The sequence below is a fragment of the Anas platyrhynchos genome, chromosome 12 (assembly GCF_047663525.1).
Source record: "Anas platyrhynchos isolate ZD024472 breed Pekin duck chromosome 12, IASCAAS_PekinDuck_T2T, whole genome shotgun sequence".
Lineage (NCBI taxonomy): Eukaryota > Metazoa > Chordata > Aves > Anseriformes > Anatidae > Anas > Anas platyrhynchos.
This window is the reverse complement of record NC_092598.1, coordinates 1,743,764-1,764,262: the sequence shown is the minus strand read 5'-3', so window position 1 is coordinate 1,764,262 and position 20,499 is coordinate 1,743,764. Positions and strand designations below refer to the sequence as shown.

Here is a 20,499-nt window from a genome sequence, read left to right as displayed (position 1 = left end):
CCGGAGGAAACGGGGGTGTCATGGGCTTTATTTCAGAGCCTACATGCTCAAGGGACAAAACGTGGCTTAGGGAGACACGCGTGCTGCAGCGTTTTCAGATTTTCTAACGCACTTACTGTTTTGGGGTTGGGAAGCTCTTCCAAGCCCTAGCTAATCACACTTCATTAAAATCCTCGTATTAAGGATTAATGTGAATTAATACAGACTTCAATCAATTGTTAGAGTCTAACAGATATCTGATCAGTTAATGCCTTCTGCTGTTGCTCTTGTAGCCACCTAACGTGTTTATTTTTGTCACATACTCGTGTCATCTCTCCAGCGTTTAAGATCTTCTTTTGGAAGTGGACCCATCAGATACTGTTGCTGCTAACTAATTAAGCTCCACAGCATCTTTGCAAATATTTAAGTGCTAAAGAGCCCAATTTCATCCTTCGAAAGGGCTTTTCATACATACGAGTCCAAATTAGCTGTAATCTGGACAGACCACTGGAAAACACAGCTGTGGTCTGGATGAACGATAAACAATATGTTGTCATGACTGCTGGTTTTTGCTCCAAATATGCCAGTCCTGTTGCAGTGAAAAAAAAAATACATATATCTTTTTGCTGTAATCTTGAATACCGCATTTATCCACAGCATTGTTGCTCATTAGCAACCTAAGCCACGTGAAGGCTGCAGCATAACAAAGTAGGCTCACGTCATTTAAATCAGCCTCTTGCTTTAATTCCTATGTTGGGGATGCTCCTGGCTGTTTCAGCCAGCTCAGCAGCGACAGGAAATCTTGGCCTAACCTCAGCTCCTGGTGGTTTTGAACTGCTCTCCCCTGCAGCTCCTCCACTCTTAGATTATTTGAGCATTTAGCATAGGCTGAATGACTTCCCCAAAGCATGCTGGAAATGGCTTGGCACGTAGAAAAGACTTGCACTTCTCACATAAGCACAAAGCTGGCTCAAGCTAAAGAACATGTATAGATTATGCTCCGAGTCACACTGCTAACCTATAAACCTTGTCTCAGCAGGGCTTAACGTGCTCTTAAGCTGACTAAACCTGTTGACACTAGCTTAAAACCTATCCGATTGCAGCTGTCTTCCTGGTGTCCGAGTACACAGCGGCGACAGAGTGTGCCGTAAGGTGTCATTCAAGGCTGGGAGATCACCAAAAATTGGCTTCAGATGGCTCAGTTAATCACAGGAGCTGTGCCTCTCACCCAGAGGCACGTCTGGTCTCCGATTCCTGCAGGATGGCACTCACCCGAGGCTTGAATTCACAGTGACACCGGAGCCAGCATCGTGACCAAACAGTGCTGGTGGCTGTTTTTGCTGTTGAAGGATCACAGCACTCGGAGGGTCCCCGTTCCTCACTCTGCAGAGCTCGGATCTTGCTCAGACCAAGCTGTTCAGCTCCACAACGCCCCACAAGCCCCAACATCCATGCAATGTTCTGTGAATTATTTACTGACTGCATGCAGTGGGTTAAAGCTGTCTCCAGCCCTATGAAAGAAACGCGTTTCACGACAAAATCTGCAGGGGAAGAACGCCTTTAATCTGCATGTAAGATGGGGATAATTGCTTCATGGTAATCAGTCTGAGTTGTTAATGGAGACGAGAACCTCTCCTCTCCTTACACCAGAGCCCCATCCTTTCCTTGAGTGCATACGAACTGCAAGGGCAGGGCTTGCTGCATTCTCCACGACAAGAAAAGATAAAATTCTCTATACAGGTGTTCAGGCATTATTGCCTGAGCGAGGATCCAGACCTCGCTGCCTCCAGGGCACACCGCGTTTTCTATTCGAGCTCGACGATCCTGCGGAAGGAGAGCTGGGAATATCACTGCAAGAATGAGAGCGCAGCAGCGCGGGTGAGCAGGTGGCGTTGTGAGGAGTTTGCTCAAAGAGATCCCCCAGCGCACACAGAATTATTCCACGCTCAGAATGAGCGCGCGGGGTGGACAAAGTCCAGGGTCATTACACTAATTGACACTTTACCTCCGGGAAGTCTCTGGAGAGCCAATCAGGGCTGGATGGAGAGCACGGGGTCCCAGGCACAGGTGTGGCCTGCGCTTAGTTCATTTAGTGTAATTGTGCCTTGGCAATCTGCTCCCATCTCCTCCCTCGCCAAACAGCTCTGAGTGTAACCTGCTCGCCTATTAACCCCACCGTGCCCTCCGGTGAAATTCGGGTTTGGAAGGAGAAGGGTTTGTCTGACACCCTGATTCCCGTGTCGGAGCAGCGTCTCAGTCCTCTGCCTTTAGGTCTTCTGACATCCTGAGCTGCGAGGAGGAGGAGGACAGGGTGATTCTCCACCTAATGAATCCACCCAAACCACAGGAAATCAAAGAGCGCTTTCAGCATTTTTTAAATCTAGATCTTGATGTATTAATTTCTAGCTCTTCCTGATGATTCATATAGGGGCACAACACCGTATCTCGGCCCTGGCAGTGACAGAACCACGTTATTATTCAGAAGAACGTACCTGTGGTTATTTTGCAGAGCAATTCACTGAAATCTCAACAGCAGCTTTCGGATTTGCAGATTTTCAGATTGACGTGAAGTCAGGGCAGAGCACAAAACTTGGCTAACGATTTGTGTATTTTAATTCCTTCTACACTGAATTATTTTAATTAAACTTTGGTTTTTAATTGTGAAATACTCACGCCCAGGCTCAGGTAATTTGGTTTTATCTGTTATCAGTGCTGTGAGGCTGCTCTGCAATATGGTATCCAAGTTTTGATCTTGTCCCATTACTCAGTCTTCCTCTGCTCCTCTTTTCTATTATTAAATTTATCTGGAATGTGAAGTCTGTACAATAGATGACACAGACAACAGGTTTAGGACTCCAGAACGTGGCAACTTGCAGTTACCGGAGAGACTCAAAGGGCCACAGAAAAAACAAAAAGGAATCAAATAGAAAAGCACAGGGTAGCCCATGCTGTAAGGCACCGGACAGCAGGTTCATTGCTGAGGCTTTTTATCCACCGTTCCCCACGGTTTCCACAGTTGTAGTTCTCCTCGAAGCCACCTCTCCTGTGGCAGCAGTGAATTCGCTCCTGCAATGCAGCTGTTGCCATTTCCTTCTGTTTTCCACAAGATGAGGAGTCAGCATCTCCCCTGGGCAAAATTCCGGCTTTGTTACACTTTTTTTTTTTTTTTTTTCCTCCTGTTTTGCACCTTCTCTCTCTTTTCTCAACAGAGAGGTTTCTGCCCTGATGGGTAAGGTGAGACTGGCAGCTTTCCTATCAGATCCTTTCCCCTTTAGCTTCCCTTCAGGAGCTTCTCCCCGTCTTTTCTGGTTCCATAACCAGTGCAATTACCTCTCTGATGATTTTCAGGATTTTCCATCTGCTCAAAACAGGCACTTGTGAGCTCTTTTGTTAATTAATGTGTTCTAAAATCATTATGTTCATCAACCAAGCCTTATCGCTTCCATTTTTTTTCTCTCCATAATAGTAAAATCTATTGCCCTAAGTAAAATATAGGTATTTTGACATTCACAATTTATTAAACTCGGTTCTGAGCAGAGCCAATAGTTCAAAGCAGAAGTCGCTATTAACCTGGAGTACCGGCAAGGTGGGAGCTGCACTTAATTGTTATCAAGGCTTTGTTTTGTACCTCTGGTGCAAACTGACAATTTCAGAGGTTTCTGTTATGAACTCCTTTGGCAGCTTCGGAGTCTGACCCGAACTGCACTTTGTCCTTCCGTTCGTGTGGTGTCTTTTGGTAGCTGTATTTTTAGCCATGCCAGATTTTGCTAGCTATTATTGCTTGTGCTCTTCCTGACGGGCATGGAGTATTTTACTAAAAGCGTATAAAACCAGCAATATTTGACGTGGGTAGTAAAGCTGGCAATTGGTTGTGAAGATCCCAACAGGTAATTTGACTGAATTTCTCAAATACAGGTTGGATGGAGAAACAAATTCCCTGTGTGTTATTTAGGGGCCTCACAATCCCCTGAACGTAACAGACTTTGGTGAAGAAAGGCAGTGATCAGATCTTTTAGCCCTGCATTCCGATAAACCTGGTACCAGAGGCACCCCACAGCTGGAGTGCTTTCATACAAAGAGAAAACCAAACAAACGCTGCATCGAGGGAAGAAGCAAAATACTGCTTAGGCTTACAGAAACACTTCTGCTTTGTGTGGTGCTTAACGCACAGTCTCATTTAGATTTAAAAGTTGAGAGCTTACACAACAAACGAGCAAAAAAAACCCTTCTATCACACAGCCTACACAGATCTAGTCAATCTCTTGGATGACAAGACACACAAAGTTCACTTCTCTCTAGACAAGGACTAGATAACAAGGTAGCTTACTTACATAAGAGTTACATTACCATGTCTGGCAACCAAAAGAAAGATTATTTACCAGTAACCACCCTTCTTTGAAACAGACTGCCCACATATACCTTCAGACTGCAGGTGTTCTTATTCCAGGTACCTCTCCAGACGTCAATTTTTGCCTTATCAGTACCTGTAGACGTGTTCGTGCCCTACCTCATCCTGCAGCCATACAAATGTAGAGCTTGCCAAGCTCCTCTCACCTCCAGAACCCCACAATTATCAGAAAATTCCTTCTCCTTGCAGAAGAGAGGGGGATAAAAGCTTGGTCGTGGATGTCTCTGATGCTGATGGTGAACACAGAGTCCTGAAGGTCAGCTCCAGGACAGGGATCCTGCCCCATGCAGACACTGAGGTGCTGATGTGAATATGCCTTGGGCAAGCTCAGGCAGCGTGAGAATTCATAACATGCTCCTGGCACTGCTGTGAGCTCCGACTAACCACACGCAAAGCTGGTGGAGCTGTTGGGCTGCCGGGGTGAAGTCCCAAACCAGGCAGAGAAATGTCAGCAATTATCTTTTCGAGGCAACAGGGACCAACACAATTATGCCCCTTGGCAGCAGCCGAGATGCTGGAGGTGATCCAGCCCAAAACAGAGGGGCAGTAGCAGGAAGGAAAGAGACATGCACAGGGATGCGTGCACGATCTTCCACGTCAAGGAACAGAAGTGCAGGGTGCCATATGGCCCCAGACTGCCAGACGCATCCTCAACATGATGACAGGGGCTGCCTGTAATTGCCTGACCATTTTTTTCCACCGCATGAAAAGTGCTCCTGGGGGAGAGAAGCTTTTGCTGATAACGTTTCCAGGCAAACTCCAGGAAATCCAGCAAGCTGCGTCAGGAAGAGGAAGGACTTGTCCTGCTTCACCACGAGACCCAGAGAACTGAGAACTTGACGTGTTGTCCCTAGATCTCAAAGGGCTTGAATCTGCAGCGATCCCTTTAGTTCTCCAGGAAAGACTGAAAAAGCTAATCCCCACGTTTGGAGATGAACTGAAATCAAAGCCTAGAAAAAGCCACCCAGTACCTGGTGCGCAGTGTCACGACCCAAAGCCTTTTCAAACGAGATTGCCTGAGTGTAAGCCAAGAGCATGGCCACAGCTGACTGATCTGATTGATTTCCAGGATGCCCTGGCTTTGAGATCTCCTAAAATCCTAAAAGGAGACCAAATATATAAGCACTAGAATCTCTTTGGAGGTGTGTGAGACACCTATCCTTCAGCTGAAGCAACGAAACCTCTTTACGGGTGGTTTTGCATGTGACCCTGTGCCAAACTAACTCAAAAATCAAGAGACATAGCAGATGACTAAAATCATCTTAGGGAGAAGGAAAGGTAGCACTAAAATAAGGAATAAATAAATAAATGACTGAAAGCAGACAGAGAAACAGAGGAAATCATCGTACCGTGCTGCCTCTTCCCAGCCTTCAGAACAGCAGCAAAAATAAAATAACGAAGCCCAGTGTGGATTTCACGAGGCAAAGCAGTAAAAGTAAATTAAACGGAAGAGAGAAAGGTACCAAGAAATCAGGGATGCAACACAATTTTTCCTAAATGCTTTGGCAACGTAATGACTCTCCAGAGGAGCCACGCTGGTGGAAGAGCTGTACGATACACCCTGTTCCTCCACGGCTGCCTGAGGACGAAGGGAGGAGTGGGGCCAACGTGGACTGCGAAGACACAAAAACCTCAGGCTGGAGCTGAAACGATCCGAAAACAGCCAGCGTGTACGGACAGACAGATACATGCTTGGAGGGGAACGCTGGATTCCCTTCTGAGAAACATCAGTGTCGGGACTCCCAACAGGCTGGCTGCCAAGGGGGATAATTAAGCTAAATAAAAATACACAACAGAAACAGCTCCACAAATGAGGATAATTTAATTACCGCCTTGGATATAGGAGATCCACTTCCCATGAGTTTTGCATTGTGACCAGAGAGGAGACAATAGCAACATAACGTGCTGCAGAAAGGAAGATTCATTTGCTAGGAGAAGCTTTCTATTACGGTCTGTATATTAAACAACATCGCAGCTCTCCACAATCGTGTATTCATCTTGGTAGAAAAAAAAATCAATCAAGGAAACAGCTTTGAGTGTCCAAAAAAATAATAATAAAAAAAAAAAAATCAATGAAGCTATATAAGAAGTGACTGCAGATGTAACACTGGAATTTATTTCAATGCTCAGCCCACGGTGGCTGTAAGGAACAGCTAATAAGAGGGAAGCATGTGTGCTGCAAACACCCTTTAAGCAACATCTCCTCTCCCTCACATTTGGGAGAATTTGAGAGTACGCAAATAAGAGAAACTACAGTTTACTTAACACTACCATTTGTTTGATTTTAGGAAAAAGAGGTCTTTCTCTATCCATCCATCCTCCTAAAATAAAATAGCTGTTAAACTGAACAGAGCATCATCTCATCTGGAATCTCAACCCAGTAGCATCATTTCACTGAGCTGAATTTAAAACACAGGAGCTGCAGAGTTGCTTTATTCATTAGTGCTGAAATGCAATAGAAAGCAAGAGCTAACGTGCTGGGCTTCTGAAGAGCTTTATACGCTGTATAATGTACCTCTAGGGTGCTCGTCTGTTAAGTGAGAGAGAAGTGAAAATATTTTTCCTCCCCTTCTCTCTCTAGTGAAAACACTTAGTGGACAGCACAGGCTCAGTTCTTTTGGAAGTAATGGAGCGAGTCTATCCACTCAATTATTTAAAACAGTTGAGTAATTGCAGCCCTGTCAGCTCCGAAAACATCTCTCTGGTAAAGCTGCTGCACAAAACCCTTTCTGCACAGGCAGGCAGAGCAGCACTGGTTTTCCCTTTATTTATTTCCACGTTCCCTGAGGCAGGGCCACTAGCGAGGGACGAGGCTGAAGGCCTCTGGCTGCATCTTGTTCTGCCAGAGGGTAAAAGTGAAGCCAGCAGAAGGCAGGAGGGAGGTGGGGACACCTTGGCAGCTATTTTGGAGATGCCAGATTGATGTGTGGACTGCGCCGGCTGATGGCTACATAAATCCGTACAGAAATCTCTCAGGGCATGGTGTGTGCTGGAGATAAATATTACAACAGTAGGCTTATAGGAAAATGGATTTAGATAGCCAGGAGAGTCCAGAGAGGGAAAAGGATTGGGCAGAAAGTCCTCTTGCAAAGACTCTCTGGAGAAGCTCCTCTAGCAGGGGCTAGGAAATTGGAAGATTACCCAGTTTGCCTGCCCAGATTCCAATGCAGCGTGTAGAAAAAACACCATGGCAAGAAAGATCACTAGATGCTTCTTCCCTAGCCCCAAAACACACTGGGAATTGCAGGAGACTAGCTCCAGTGCACGTACTCCTCACCACTGCTTTGTTCCACATCTGCCCTTCACTTAGTTCCTCTGTTCTATCCAAAAGCAAACGTTTTGGCTTCTCCATCAGGGGTGCTAGGACACAGAACAAGACTCACAAGCGGAGCCACGGACATGTGCACATCCATCTAAGCTCACCCAACTGAAAATATTTGGTCCTTTTTATTTGCTGTTCTCACTAGCGACAGCTTTTTGGGACGGTTTTCAAGCAGATTGTACAAACCAGCTATTGAGGCAAATGAATCACATAAAGCAAAGGCTGATGGTGCTGAGGGTTTGCACATCTTCGTTAACTGCTCACCTTAATGGGTACTTCTCTCCAGGGTCCCTCCCCAGATGGAAGAGCAGCGGCAGCGTGGTGTGCTCCTCCTGCGTGTGCGTTGTCACTCCAGAGACGTTCTGCCCAGGGCAGAAATCAATGCCCTGCAGTGAAGAGGAGAAAAGAGGTCATCAGGGGTGAAGCAGGTGAGGGAGCAACGTTTTAGCTGGTGCTGCTTTCTTCAGCATCTTGCTCCAACACAGCCACAAACCCCAGAATTGGTTTAAACTTAGAGAGTCCACTACAGTGTCCAAAATGGATTCTGATCTGATGAGGTAAAACAAGGTGACAATATTGGCACTGTACTGATATAAAAGCTGAAGCAGGCCTTACGGTTTTGCCTTATAAGAAAAGTAATCTCTATAAAATATTCATTAAAATGAAACGGCACAACAGAAGACGAAAAACATGAAACCGTTTAATCATAAGAATTTTTCATAGGGAAAGCATCTCCTCTCTTTGGTTTTCCATGGCTTGGAAATAAACAGGGATTCAGATCACGGGGCAATTCTCACCAAAAAGCAGCAATTTCCCAGGGGAAAGATCTGGCTTAAACCGAGGGGCATCACCCTGAGAGGCAGTGGGCACCCACCAGCCTCCCTGAAAACCTGTCATGCCATCAGGCCTGAAGGAAATGCTTCACTGAAGAGCAGAGCAAATTGGTTAATTTTAAAGAAATTAGTGCATTTGTAGACCTGATTTGCAGCATCTCAAAGCTGGTGGTGCTCACCTGGGATCGAGAGCTGTGCTGAAAGAACCCCGTTCTGCCTGGAGGAGAGATTCCTGCTGCTAACATTTAAGTCTGCAGGGCGAGAGGCTGCGACTTCCCCAGCAGCAGCAGCACGAAGGGCACAAGGGCTGGGGCTCGCTGCTTGCCAGCAGCAACAGGTTCAAGTGCTGGGTGGCTGCTGAGGGACAGAGCGAGCTGTCTGCTCCCAGAGCCAAGAGCAGATGCAGATCTGCCCTCGCACGCCTCGCCAGGCTGCATCTCCCCAGCTCCAGCGGGTGATTAGCCAGATGCCAAGCTCCCTAATAACCCCGAGCCTGGGCTGGGGGGTGAACAGAGCTCGTTTAGCCCTGGGAAGTGCAAAAAACGTAAAACGCTCATTTCACTGAACAGAAAATAAAGCAGGGGGCCCCGCAGACCAGCACGGGCTAGCACCAAGCGGACTTGTTAAAGCTCGGTTTTTACAATTCCAGCTGCCACGCTGCGGCCTCACAATGCCTCAAAATGCCCCGAGACACGGACAGAGGCGTGGAGAGAAGGTAAGTGGGAATATTTCAATGGAGGTGGGAAGGCAGCTGCAGGATTTGCTTATAAAACAAACAAACTGAAAGGCTCTCTACAGATGTGGGTAGGATTTGATTGGCAAACAATTTTCTAAAAATATCCCGTGTTTTTAATGGACAGCTGGGCAGTGGAGCAGTTAATATTCTGCTTTTCAATAAAGCAAGGAGGTTAGAAGCCCATAAAATCCCATTTATCTGCACACAGCTATAGATTCCTGACTCACTGACTGGAAAAATAAGAGAGTTGCTTGATAGGTTGTAGTGACCGACCAATAATGGACTTTAAATGGATACAAAAATGATTGACCTTCCCACCTTCTGATGCCACAGGCCTCTGAAACCGAGTGAAAAATAGATTATTTTTTTTTCTTCCAAAAGGAACGGTTAATGAAAAGGTATCAAAGCCTACATAACATCCAAATTATAATTTGGATGCAAATCAAACAAGCAATTTAATTAAGAGCCTGCTAATTGGTACAATACTCTTCAGCTGCAAATGCGTTAGTCTGAAAGATTTCAGTCTCCTGGGTATTTGTTTATACATTGCTCTGTTTGCATTTCCTCTCCTGCTCCCCGTGGCTGATGCTCCAGCACACGGCCCAGGCCAGGTCCCAGGGGCTGCTCCGAAAGGTGCTGCGACTCCTCGCCCGGTGCCTCCAGCCAAAAGCTGTCCCCAAACCCCAGCAGCCAATGCCCTGCTCAAAGGTTGGCTGCTGGGGAAAGCAATAACCAAACCGACTGTTTTGTGACCCAGAAATAACTCTCCTCGAGCGCTGCTGGAACCACACTTTGAATTTCCGAGGCTTTTCAACATCATCTCCACAAATATAACAGGCCGTTATTATTTTTATGTAGTGTTTGGCTGCTAATATCCAACCGGCAGAGACAGCTCAACGTGCTTTCTAGTCGGTCATTGGCAAATGAGCAAAATACAAGATATAAAATTATAACCCTGCTCTCAAGGCACTGCCCAGCATCCCAGGAAGCAATGCACTGAGCCTCAGCTGGTGGAGCTTGGTCTTCTGCCCATTTGACGGAAAAGAACATTTAACTTATCATTCACAAGCTCTGCTCTCTTCTGATTCTTATCTCAAAGCCTTTTCGGTTCTCAGGATGGAAAGAGAAGTCAGCTCCACCAGCAAGCTGCAGGTCTGGGATCCTCGAGTCTGGATTGCTTTTATTTTCTGGAGCCAAACCAGTGTACACTAAAGCTGCCCGAGATGTGAGCAGCATTTCACGATGAGACAACCCACACTCCGGAGCATCTGGACAATGCCTCTAGTTGCTTGGAAAGCGTGCAGATTTGGCCACGGGTGCTGCTGAGAGATGGGGAAGGGATGTGCCAAAGCCCTTTACTGGGAGAACTGGAGCTGCCATCCAGCAGGGCAGAAGGGAAACCAGCTCTGCTCCCCTGGAAGGGTAGAGGACAACAGACCTGGTGAGGGAGGGGAGTCTCCTCCTGTTGGTGATGGTCACTAGATGACAATTTAAAATCACATCAAAGTTTTCAATCATTTCTTGCTCTTCCTTAAAATTTTTCCTTTTTTTTTTTTTTTCTTCCCCTTGTAGAAGCCTGATCTGACGACATGCCCTATAGCCTCTAAGGACACTGCAGGCTTTACCAGTAAACACAGATGTGCCAAATTCTCAGCTGGAGAAAAGCCACCTTGTTCCACAGGCAGCAGGGGAACTGCCCTGATTTACACCGGCAAGGGGCTGGCTCAGCTTCTCTACCACTGCCAGCAGGACTGCAAACTTCCCTGAAAAGTAAAGTTATGTTATGTGGCAAAGAGCAAAGAGGTAGGTGGGCACGCCTGCCTGCCCACCAGGATAACAAAACCCCACTCTGCCCGTTATTATTTACTCAAAGCTCTTTCTTTGGCAGGCTGTTAATAACAATATGCAGGGGATCAATAGCCAGTTAAAGCACATGCCTAATATTTCGCTCTGCACACCATCCAAGGTAATTTGCATGTTTACAGTAACGCTGATCAAACAAAGTAGAAAGGTCACCCCGTGTTTAAGCTTTTCTTGGAGCTTTCCTCCTCGGCTATAAAAGCATGAAAGCCAAACCAGAAGATCCTATCTAAAGCACATCAGCTCTGCTTCTCCGGGAACCAATAAAAGAGCATCAGATGGCAACCAGAAGGATTTCAGCTTCTGCACCAGAGCTCTCGCACAGGCAGTGCTTTGCACCACCGCGCAGACCTGTTTGCTGTAGGAGAAATTCCAGAGATTTTTTTTTTATATAAATAAAAATAAAAAAAACCTTCTTGCACATCAGGTAAACCTCTCAGCGAGCACGTCTTTCTGCTCTTCTTCCCAGCAATTGTGTAACCTGGATTGTTTTTCCGTTCCTAAGACCTAGTGGCAATCGGTTGCACAGCTTATGCTTTAATTTCCAGAGCAAATGGACCACAGATGCTATGTCAATATAGACATGAGACAAATACAGCCGGTTGCCAGTTTGGGCTCTCCGCCAGGCGATGGAATCACCACTTGTGTCAACGTCAGCCCTCTGGCAATTCGTCACCCTGGCGCTATCCCAGATCGCTCCGACTCGACGAGCGGCTGCGGATTTCGAGAGCGGCGCAGCAAATCCGGGGTCCGTCTCCTGCTCGTGTCTCCTCGTCCCACCACACGAGACCTGGAGCTGCAGAGCTGTGCTCATATCAGAGGGAGAGAACAGTTAATTAAAGCCAGGGACGTTGCTTCTCGCTGCTCGCCACGGTGCTGGGAAGCGGCCGCTCTCACTCCCCTGGCAATTCCCAGCGAAAGCCTCGCAGGCCGGAGCTCTGACCGACCAGACACCTCCGAGCGTGACTGCCAAGTTTCAACCCTGTCGAACAAAAATTGCTCCTAATGTGTTAACCGTCTGGAAGAGCCCCCAGAAGATGGGCAGATCGGCGAGCCTCCAAGCAGAAGCGATCAATGGCCAGCTCCTGCGCTCGGAGGACCACAATCAAATGTCATTATTTGTGAGGTTCTACTTGACTTCACATCCCCCTCGCAGAAAAGGCTTTATCGATCCCTTCACGCTGACGAGAAGGGCAATCAGACAGACCGTGCAGGAATAACCCCGTTGGCATTTCACATTAAAACAATGGGGTCTTCTCACCGGCACCTACCCCAAGCACTTACAGACACGGGGGCCCTTATGAAAAATCGCTGTCGGCTACTAACAAGATCCTCAGCTGACGGCAGCAAGGTTGATGTTATCAGCCACTCTCCAATGAACCAGGGGGCTTTTACCACGATTTTTTTTTTTTAATTTACTTTTTTTTCCTTCGTGCTTCACTGCTCGTGCAAGGCACAAGAGCTATTCTCTGCTGGATAATCTCTGCGGCAGGTAGAGAGATCTCCTTTCTTCTGCCGGCTCGTGGGTAAAGCCACAGAGCACCCAGTTTTTCCTCTTTCAGGTCCCGGTATCCAAACAAGGACAATCAAACGTCCCTCTCCCTTCCATCAGCTGGACAAAACAATGAAAACCCTGAGCAAAAAGTTTAGGAACGGGAAGCTGTGCACCCAGCATCACTGCTGCGGGCACCAGCAGCGATAAAACAGCAGGGCATGAAACACCAGGTCCACACACGTTATTTGTCACCCCCTTTGCACCCCAGTAAGAGGCTCACATGTCTTGTGCTGTACAGGAGGGGAGCTCTCTGGGTTTATCCTTAGTTCTGTGTTCCCTTCTGCCCCGTGCTGGGAGAAGACCGATCACATCACTGAATTCTGCCTGGGTGCAGTGTGAAGCTATGATATAGCTGTGGGCATTTGCTGTATTTCCTGAGCACTGGAGGACACACCTGTCCCAAAATCTGCTGGAACAATGCCCCACAGAGCGCTTACTCTGACTTCTGATGAGTGTTCCCTTCATGCTTCCAGGAGACAAACCATTCAAGCACGCAAGCTGCCTAAGTAATCCCGTTAAGGCAGCAGGAAAGATGGCACCAGGGCATCCTCCAGCACTGAGAAAGACTGCAAGAGCTTATGAGAGGAGTCAGTTAGGAAACATTGCTTGGGGGTTAAAAAATAAGAAATAGGAGGAACAGAACAGCACACTTCAGCTTTGTGAAAGATAACAGATCTTAATCCCAAGCCATAAGGCAGACCAGTAAGGGCATGCTAATGTCATGGGAGTCTAGGACGACCATAAACCTGCGCACTGCTCGTGTGGGACCTTTCCAGTGTAAATACTCCACGTGCCATATAGAGAGAAGTACTCACATGCCTGTTATGCTTTCCAAGGCTTTACTTTCTATAAGCTGCTTCTCTCTGGTTGAGTTTTTATTTGTACATACATAGTTTATTACTTAATGAACTTACACCATATTCGAGCGCATAGCTTTCCAGGTGAGAGGCCAACATTGCACACATTCTTTCTAGTTAATCCTGAAAGGCCTGGTAGTCCTAAAGTGACACGACTATGCTCAGACCCAGGGCATGCAACAATTTCACATTTTTCCAATATCAACACGAAAATGTGATTCTGGATGCTTTCAGGGTATAATCTCATCTAAAAGTCACACAAAAATGCACAACGCACGGATTAAAACCAGGGCACGATTTCTGTATCAATCACCGATTTCCCACACGGCCAATTAACAAGGGAATTTGAAAGCAAAAGGAGGTTTGGCTAAAATGTGCATTGTATCCATCAAAATAATTAGATACTCAACTACCCATAAAACAAACCTTGAAAAAACTGCAGACAGCTGTTTTGACACATGTGGCCAACTCCAGCCCTCTTCCAAACGACTGACATGCCAACCAGATACAGCTATTTATCCCAGCTCTGAGTTGGGACCCTTCGGACAGGAAGAATTTTACATTTGAAAGTTTAATAAATCTTTAAACTGGATTCACACCGAGGGAAGCACCCATGAAGATCACACAACTAACGAGGCCTCGTTAGCTGGAGTTCTAATGGGATGGCAAATCAAATTTATCAAACGGCAAACCCGACGACAGGCAGAATTTCTAATGCCACACGTGCATGGATTGAAACCCACTGGTCAAAAGTTACTGGTCAAAAGAAACTCACTGGTTAGTGAACAAATCGGCCTTTTTGATTCTGGCAGAATAATTTAATCGAGTACCAAAACAGCCGAGAACACGAGGCACTGAGAGAGGCAACCGTATCACAAGGTGAGATTACAAAACTCCTCAACCAAGGCTCAGAACTGTGGAACTGCTCTGCATTCTGATTTATTTCTATTTTTAAACTTGCGAGGCTTGTAATTAATGGCTCGAGGACATGAGGAGAATTGGAACAAATTTCAGCCTCAGCTTCCTCTGCGTGTTGTTAATGGCTGGTCTGTCCACTAATGTGCTCCAATTTTACCCGCATCAACCACATGTGATACAAGCTGCAGGAAAGCAAGTGAATTTTTAATCATCTCTCTGATGTACAGTATAATTGCTGACTTTTATCAGACAGCAGTTAAACAAAGACTCAGAAAGAAATAAATATTCCTTAATTGCACAACTGCCATTTCTCGCAGTAGGAGAGCTTTTGAGATGAGGAACCGCTCCCCATTATCACAGCCACACACATACCCAGACATCTACAAATAAGCTCGGATCAATGCAGGCATTTATTTATTTCCAAACTAGGTGTGTAGGTGTGTGTTTGTGCATATATTACAACAGAAAGCAATTAGTCATGTGTGACATTATCTTCCAGGCACATGGGAAAAGCATGCCTGAGCCCATTCCTACACCCATACACACGAACAGAGAAGCTCCCAGTTGCTCTCACCCAGGAAAATCCTCCACATATGACACGTGGGCTCTGCTCACGTACAAACCTCGACAAATACATTATCTCATTTTAGCCAGGCAGTATTAGCATTGACACAGAGCGTGCAAGGCATTTTTGAATCAACTTTCCTTCCTACTCCATGTAAAACAAAACTTTGACTCCCGGAGCAATGCAGTCCTAAAAAGACAAACCCACACGTTTACAGCCCTGAGTGTAAATGATTCCCTCGGAGCTGGTGCTTCCTTCTACCTCCAGGATTCCCAGTGAAACCACGCACTTTTACATCTACAAATGTCATCAGCACTTATTTCTGCACCTGTGATGCCTTGAGGAGCCACCATAAGTCAAAAAAAAAAAAAAGACAAAAAAATAAATCATACAAACAATTCCTCCCCAATACCGGCCTGCTGTCAAAATTGCTGAGAGCTGTGCCATAATACATTTAGCTCATGTCTAACGGTATAATCAGCAAGGCACATGTGTGAACCTGCCTTTCAAGAAATGCCCCAGAGTTTAGTACCCAAGTCTGAGGCAAGAAAGACACAAAAGAAGAAAAATAACGGCGCTTAACATCTAATTGTGAGAAGATCAGCGAGGAAATTACAAAAGCAGTGCCTACTTGGCAAACAAAATATAAAACATCTTCTGGAGTGATATGGGCTTGCAAAGAGTGCTGGTAATAGATTAAACATATGTACTCTACTGTTTTCAGTGACTGCTGTTCTTTCCACTGCATGGTCCCTACAGCTTTCCTTTTCCCATTTAGGAAAAAGGAACAAAAAACAAGCAAACACCAAAACAAACAAACAAAATTAAACCACAAATCACAGCCCTACTCCATTTGTATAGTTCAGGGCACACTCAGTCTTTTTCACCAGATATTGCAAGGTACGTGACCAATTTGCTTCCAGACCTTGTAAGGATACACGTGAAAGTTCAGAATTCAGCAGGGAAAGAAGCTTAACATTAAGGAAATTTAAGTGCTGCTAAAAGAGAGCGCCACGTAAAACAACTCAAGACTTTGCTCATTTTCCTCTGTTTGTCTCTGACTTCAGTACTGGCGTGCTGGTGACACCAGTACCATTAGATCTGGTAGCTCTTCAGAGGCTGTTGATAAAAGGCTGGTTTGCAAGAGCTCTGTGACATTCCCCAATTTAAAACTCCTCTGTAAATGGTTATTCCCCCCAGGAGAACGAGCAGGGAAGGGGAGAAGGAACGAGACAAGGGTCAGCGCCCTGTTACCTTGCTGTACTCCTCCCAGGAGTTGCTCCAGGTCCAGTAGTGAGCCTTGTAAAGCCCGACTCTCACGGCCATCATCTCGTTGCCACGATAATAGAATATGGGCCTGCAAGGGAGAGCAGAACTGCATGAGAAACACCAACACGCCGGGCCTGGGCAGCTGCTGCCGCAGCCTTGCTGATAAGGGAGACAAACACTTTAACGGCGTCTGACTTCCGATCCAGCTATCAGTCAGAAACAGGCTGCCTCCTAATAGTCTCCACTGCAAGGTTTTCAATTAACATTTTTTAAAGTGTTCATCAAGTTGAGAGCTCACACGGCGCAAGAATGAAACATTATACAGCTTGGCTGCCAGTGATTGTTAATCCTTGAACTATCAGACCCTGTTATTTCCTATAGAGCACGCCGATTTAAACACCAAATGTCTCAGAAGTGGTGTGCGTCTGCCAGAGAGTGAAAAAAAAAAACACAACACAGGGATTCACAGAATATGCAATGCTTAGACTCCTCTTTATGGCAACACCAAGATCTATGCTGTTCCTGTCAGACAGGCAGGATGGCTGGGGAGGACACCAGCTGCTGACCTGCTCCGGGTGTCAGCTCAGAAAAATCCCATGAGAAAAAAACTGGCAACCAGCCACGCTGAACTCCTGTCCGTCTGCTTTCCCCGATCTTCCCTTTGCATCACCTAAACACATCACTGAAAGCTCCAAATTCTTCCCTACGGTTCTCCTGAGTACAGATCCCCCGTGCAGAGCGCAGTCCGCACCCAAGTACGGGCACTACCTGGGCATCCCAGCACCACACTCATTGGTTTTCCTGATAACGTGCTCTCGTTTGTTTGAGGGAACAGTACAAAATTTTACAGAAATGGGCTATCTGCAGGAGAGGTTTGATTTGGTGCTGCAGCTCATCACACAAGGACATCAGACATCGCTCTCTCCAGCTGCTTGACAGGATGAGACCACAAAGTTGCTTATCACGGTGATAAGGGCAGACATCTTCGTCTTTGATTCAGATGGCACTAAGCAAAAACTCCTCTCTGGTGATGCCACCTTGAAAAAAAAACAGTCCCTACACACAAGATAAGATTAAAATCTCCACGTCCGAACAACAGGAGTGGCCTTAGATCTCTCCTATTGCAAAATTGTGGCCTCCCCTGCAGGTTCCTTGCACAAAAAATGAGCCTTTGTCCTTTGTCAGCAGGAACTGCTCCTGAAGAAAGGGGAAATGCTGTTGCTCACAGTGCCCAGTCCTGCATCCTAAAACCTGAAATGCCTGTGAAATAAAGACTGCTTGAGAAATGTGACAAAATGCAGAACCTGACCTAAACCAGGCCCATTAACAAAATAAAGTGTCCAAACAAATATGCCACGCTTGAAAACACATTAGTCTCCTTTTTCATTGCCATAAATACTGATTGTGTGACAAGCTGTATGTACCCATGGAACTGAAGGTGTGGGGGTTAGGTTTGCATTTAAAAAAAAATAAAATCCATCTCTGACAGAGGCTTACACCTTGTACTCAAAATTTTGTTGTTACCAAATTCTTTTTCCTTGATTGCTTTAACCTTTTAAAACTTAAACAAACAAACAAAACAACACTACAACTGCATCCTCTGCAACGTTTTGGGGGCTCTTGGAATTGTGACCTCCCATTCAGGTCTTGGGGGAAAAAAAAAAAAGCAAGCTATCATGCCCTTGAGTGACTATCATTGTAACACAAATGGCATTGCTGCAAGAGATTGGTGGCTGCAGTGAAATTCTTTTTTAATAAGACACAGCAGCTCCACAAACTTTCGGATGTAAAGATGGTGATAGGCTGTGTTTGAGGAACACGCAACACCTCCTGGCAGCCACTGGATGAACTCTCAGGTAACTGGCACACATTCCTTGCTTTAACAAAGAGGAATTTTATGGAACAAAGGCTCACATCATACAAAGAAAAGAATGTTTTGCATGTGTATGTTTCCTTGTTGTGTCACAGACAAAGAATATGTTTGTATTCAGATTTCCAGGGTGCCAAATTATTTACCAAAATCAGAACTAAAAGATTTCTCTTGACCTCCAAACCTTTCAAAGAGGGCATCGAGGATATTTGCTGTCAAATCTTAGTGTCTCTACCCAACTGCTGACAGTACTCCTCCATGCTCATAAAGATCCCAGGTCTCTAATCCGAATATATCCTTAGAGATCTTTTCCAACCTGAATGATTCTCTGATTCTAAAAGCAACCAAAGAACCAGGACCTTGGGAAGAGGTGGGCTTCTGGCTTACCAGCAGCAGCCCAGCCTTTAACTTCAACCTCTCTCAAACTGGAATTATATTCTGCAAAGAGCCAGCAAACTCTTGGATGTTTTTCCAGTATTAAAAACGATATCTTTGCCCCCACCCTGGCTACAGTTCCCAGACCTATCTCCCTTGTTGCCATATGCTGTTTCAGGGATCCCTGCTAACCCCCTGACATTTGCATCTGTCCCCAGCCTCCACTGCATGGCATACGCTGCGTGTCAGGAAATGTCACCTCCGCTTGCTCCAGCAGAGGATTAATTCACAGGGTAAATCTCTGGTGCTACCTCACTTCACTGAGTAGGAGCAAATATGTGTCAGCTCAGCTTATTAAATATTCCTGTAAATTTATTATTTTTTTAAAAATAATCCAAACTTTGGCACCACTTCAGTTAGGAGGCAAGGGTCGTAGCTCTGGGCTCGTAACCAACCTGTCAATTAGCTTGCCCTGCAAGATGGCAGGTAAAAGGTCGATGCCGTCAATCTGTCTGTCACTCGGAGGCTGCAGACCCGCCAGGGAGAGGCTGGTAGTGAAGAGATCCATCACGTTGCCCAGCTGATGACTGACCTGAAACATCAACAGAAACGCTTTTTGCAAAAAGACCTTCGGTAAAAGCCATAATGAGAGGCTGGTTTCCTCCCAAGCAGCAGTATTGCTTCCTGATCCGCCTTCCCTGCTAAGCATCTTTTAAGAATACCTCCCTCTGCAGTCACCAGCAAACCTCACATTAAAATAAAATCGAAAGGAGATGATTAATATGTCTTCATTTCCAAAAAGCATTTGCATTTTGTTTCGTTTTTCTCTTTCTTCTCACTTCTCTCCATGTGGCCACCTACCAGAGCATCTTTTTGCAGAGTTCAACCTCATTTAGCAAATTCTGAGTCACTTGTGAATTGAAAAATCAACATTTAAAACAAGGGAAAAAAAGAAAAAAAAAAAGTCCTTGATTTGTTCCCTCACCAGATCATCTCTGTAGTCCAAAATACCCTGAGAGGGTTTGCAGAAAGCACAAGGATAGATGGATAACAACAAAAAGAGCCCAATGACTTCATCTGCAAACCATTTCCAACAATTCGAGAACTATAAAGTTGTGGTATTTTTAGTATATATTTTAATAAGGGAGAAAAAACATCTGGTTTTGGCTCCAAAGGAGATTTACAAAGATTTTTTGTTGTTGTTTTCCTGTTTGTTTTTGCTTTAATTGGAAGCCATACTTATCTCTCTGGTCTTATTTATGTTTTAAAAACCTAAAACTCTCTTCTGATTCTTTCTGAAGCTTTGCTCCCATCCTCCTTGGGGTACGCTAGAGTTATCTGCAGTAGAATGTTTAATTAGCCAGCGACACAGTAAATGGAAGCAGATACATTCAAATCAAGAGCAAGAGCAAGCATGTTTAGCACCAGGATGCACCAGCACAAGATGTGACATGAAAAGAGCCTTTGCAGCCACACCACTTGTTCAGAGACAAGAAGCCATCTGATACGAGCTCACATCTGGAAGTTCAGAAGCACATTCTGAGTGAAATCCAAGTCCTACCAGCAGCCTCGCTAATGGCAGTGTGAACATTACGACGCTGAGACTATCAAAGTCTTTTTATCTCTCAATCCTCTCTCTAGTCACAAGCAGACCCCCCAGCCTGGGGGCTGATACTAATTATTAGAAAATGATAACAACTGATAACGTGATAAATGAATATTGGCAAGATGTTGTTTCCCTTGCTCTAGAGAAAAAAAAAAAAAAAAGGGAAAATGCTATTTTTGCTGGGATACTAAGCCTTTCATTAAGGGGCTGGGCTGAACAAAATGAACACTTAAAGGAAGAATTAGCAAGTTAAAAAAACCTGGAGAGAGCAACATGCAGGGAACTGATTACAAGTTTAACATTACAATATCACATTACTTGATTACAGCAATTTCAAACCGTAATG

General features: G+C 45.5%; 1 protein-coding gene across 3 annotated transcripts in view; it reads right to left on the bottom strand.

Annotated features, from left to right (window-relative positions):
* GALNS (galactosamine (N-acetyl)-6-sulfatase) overlaps positions 1 to 20,499 on the bottom strand; it is a 46,847-nt gene that overhangs the window by 8,759 nt on the left and 17,589 nt on the right. For all 3 annotated transcript variants that reach the window (XM_038185343.2, XM_021278275.4, XM_021278276.4), the window contains 3 exons: positions 19,003 to 19,139; positions 16,288 to 16,390; positions 7,974 to 8,095 (listed from right to left, as the gene is read on the bottom strand). In XM_038185343.2, the coding sequence (XP_038041271.1) occupies positions 7,974 to 8,095; positions 16,288 to 16,390; positions 19,003 to 19,139 (362 nt within the window). The remainder of the gene's footprint in view (positions 1 to 7,973; positions 8,096 to 16,287; positions 16,391 to 19,002; positions 19,140 to 20,499) is intronic.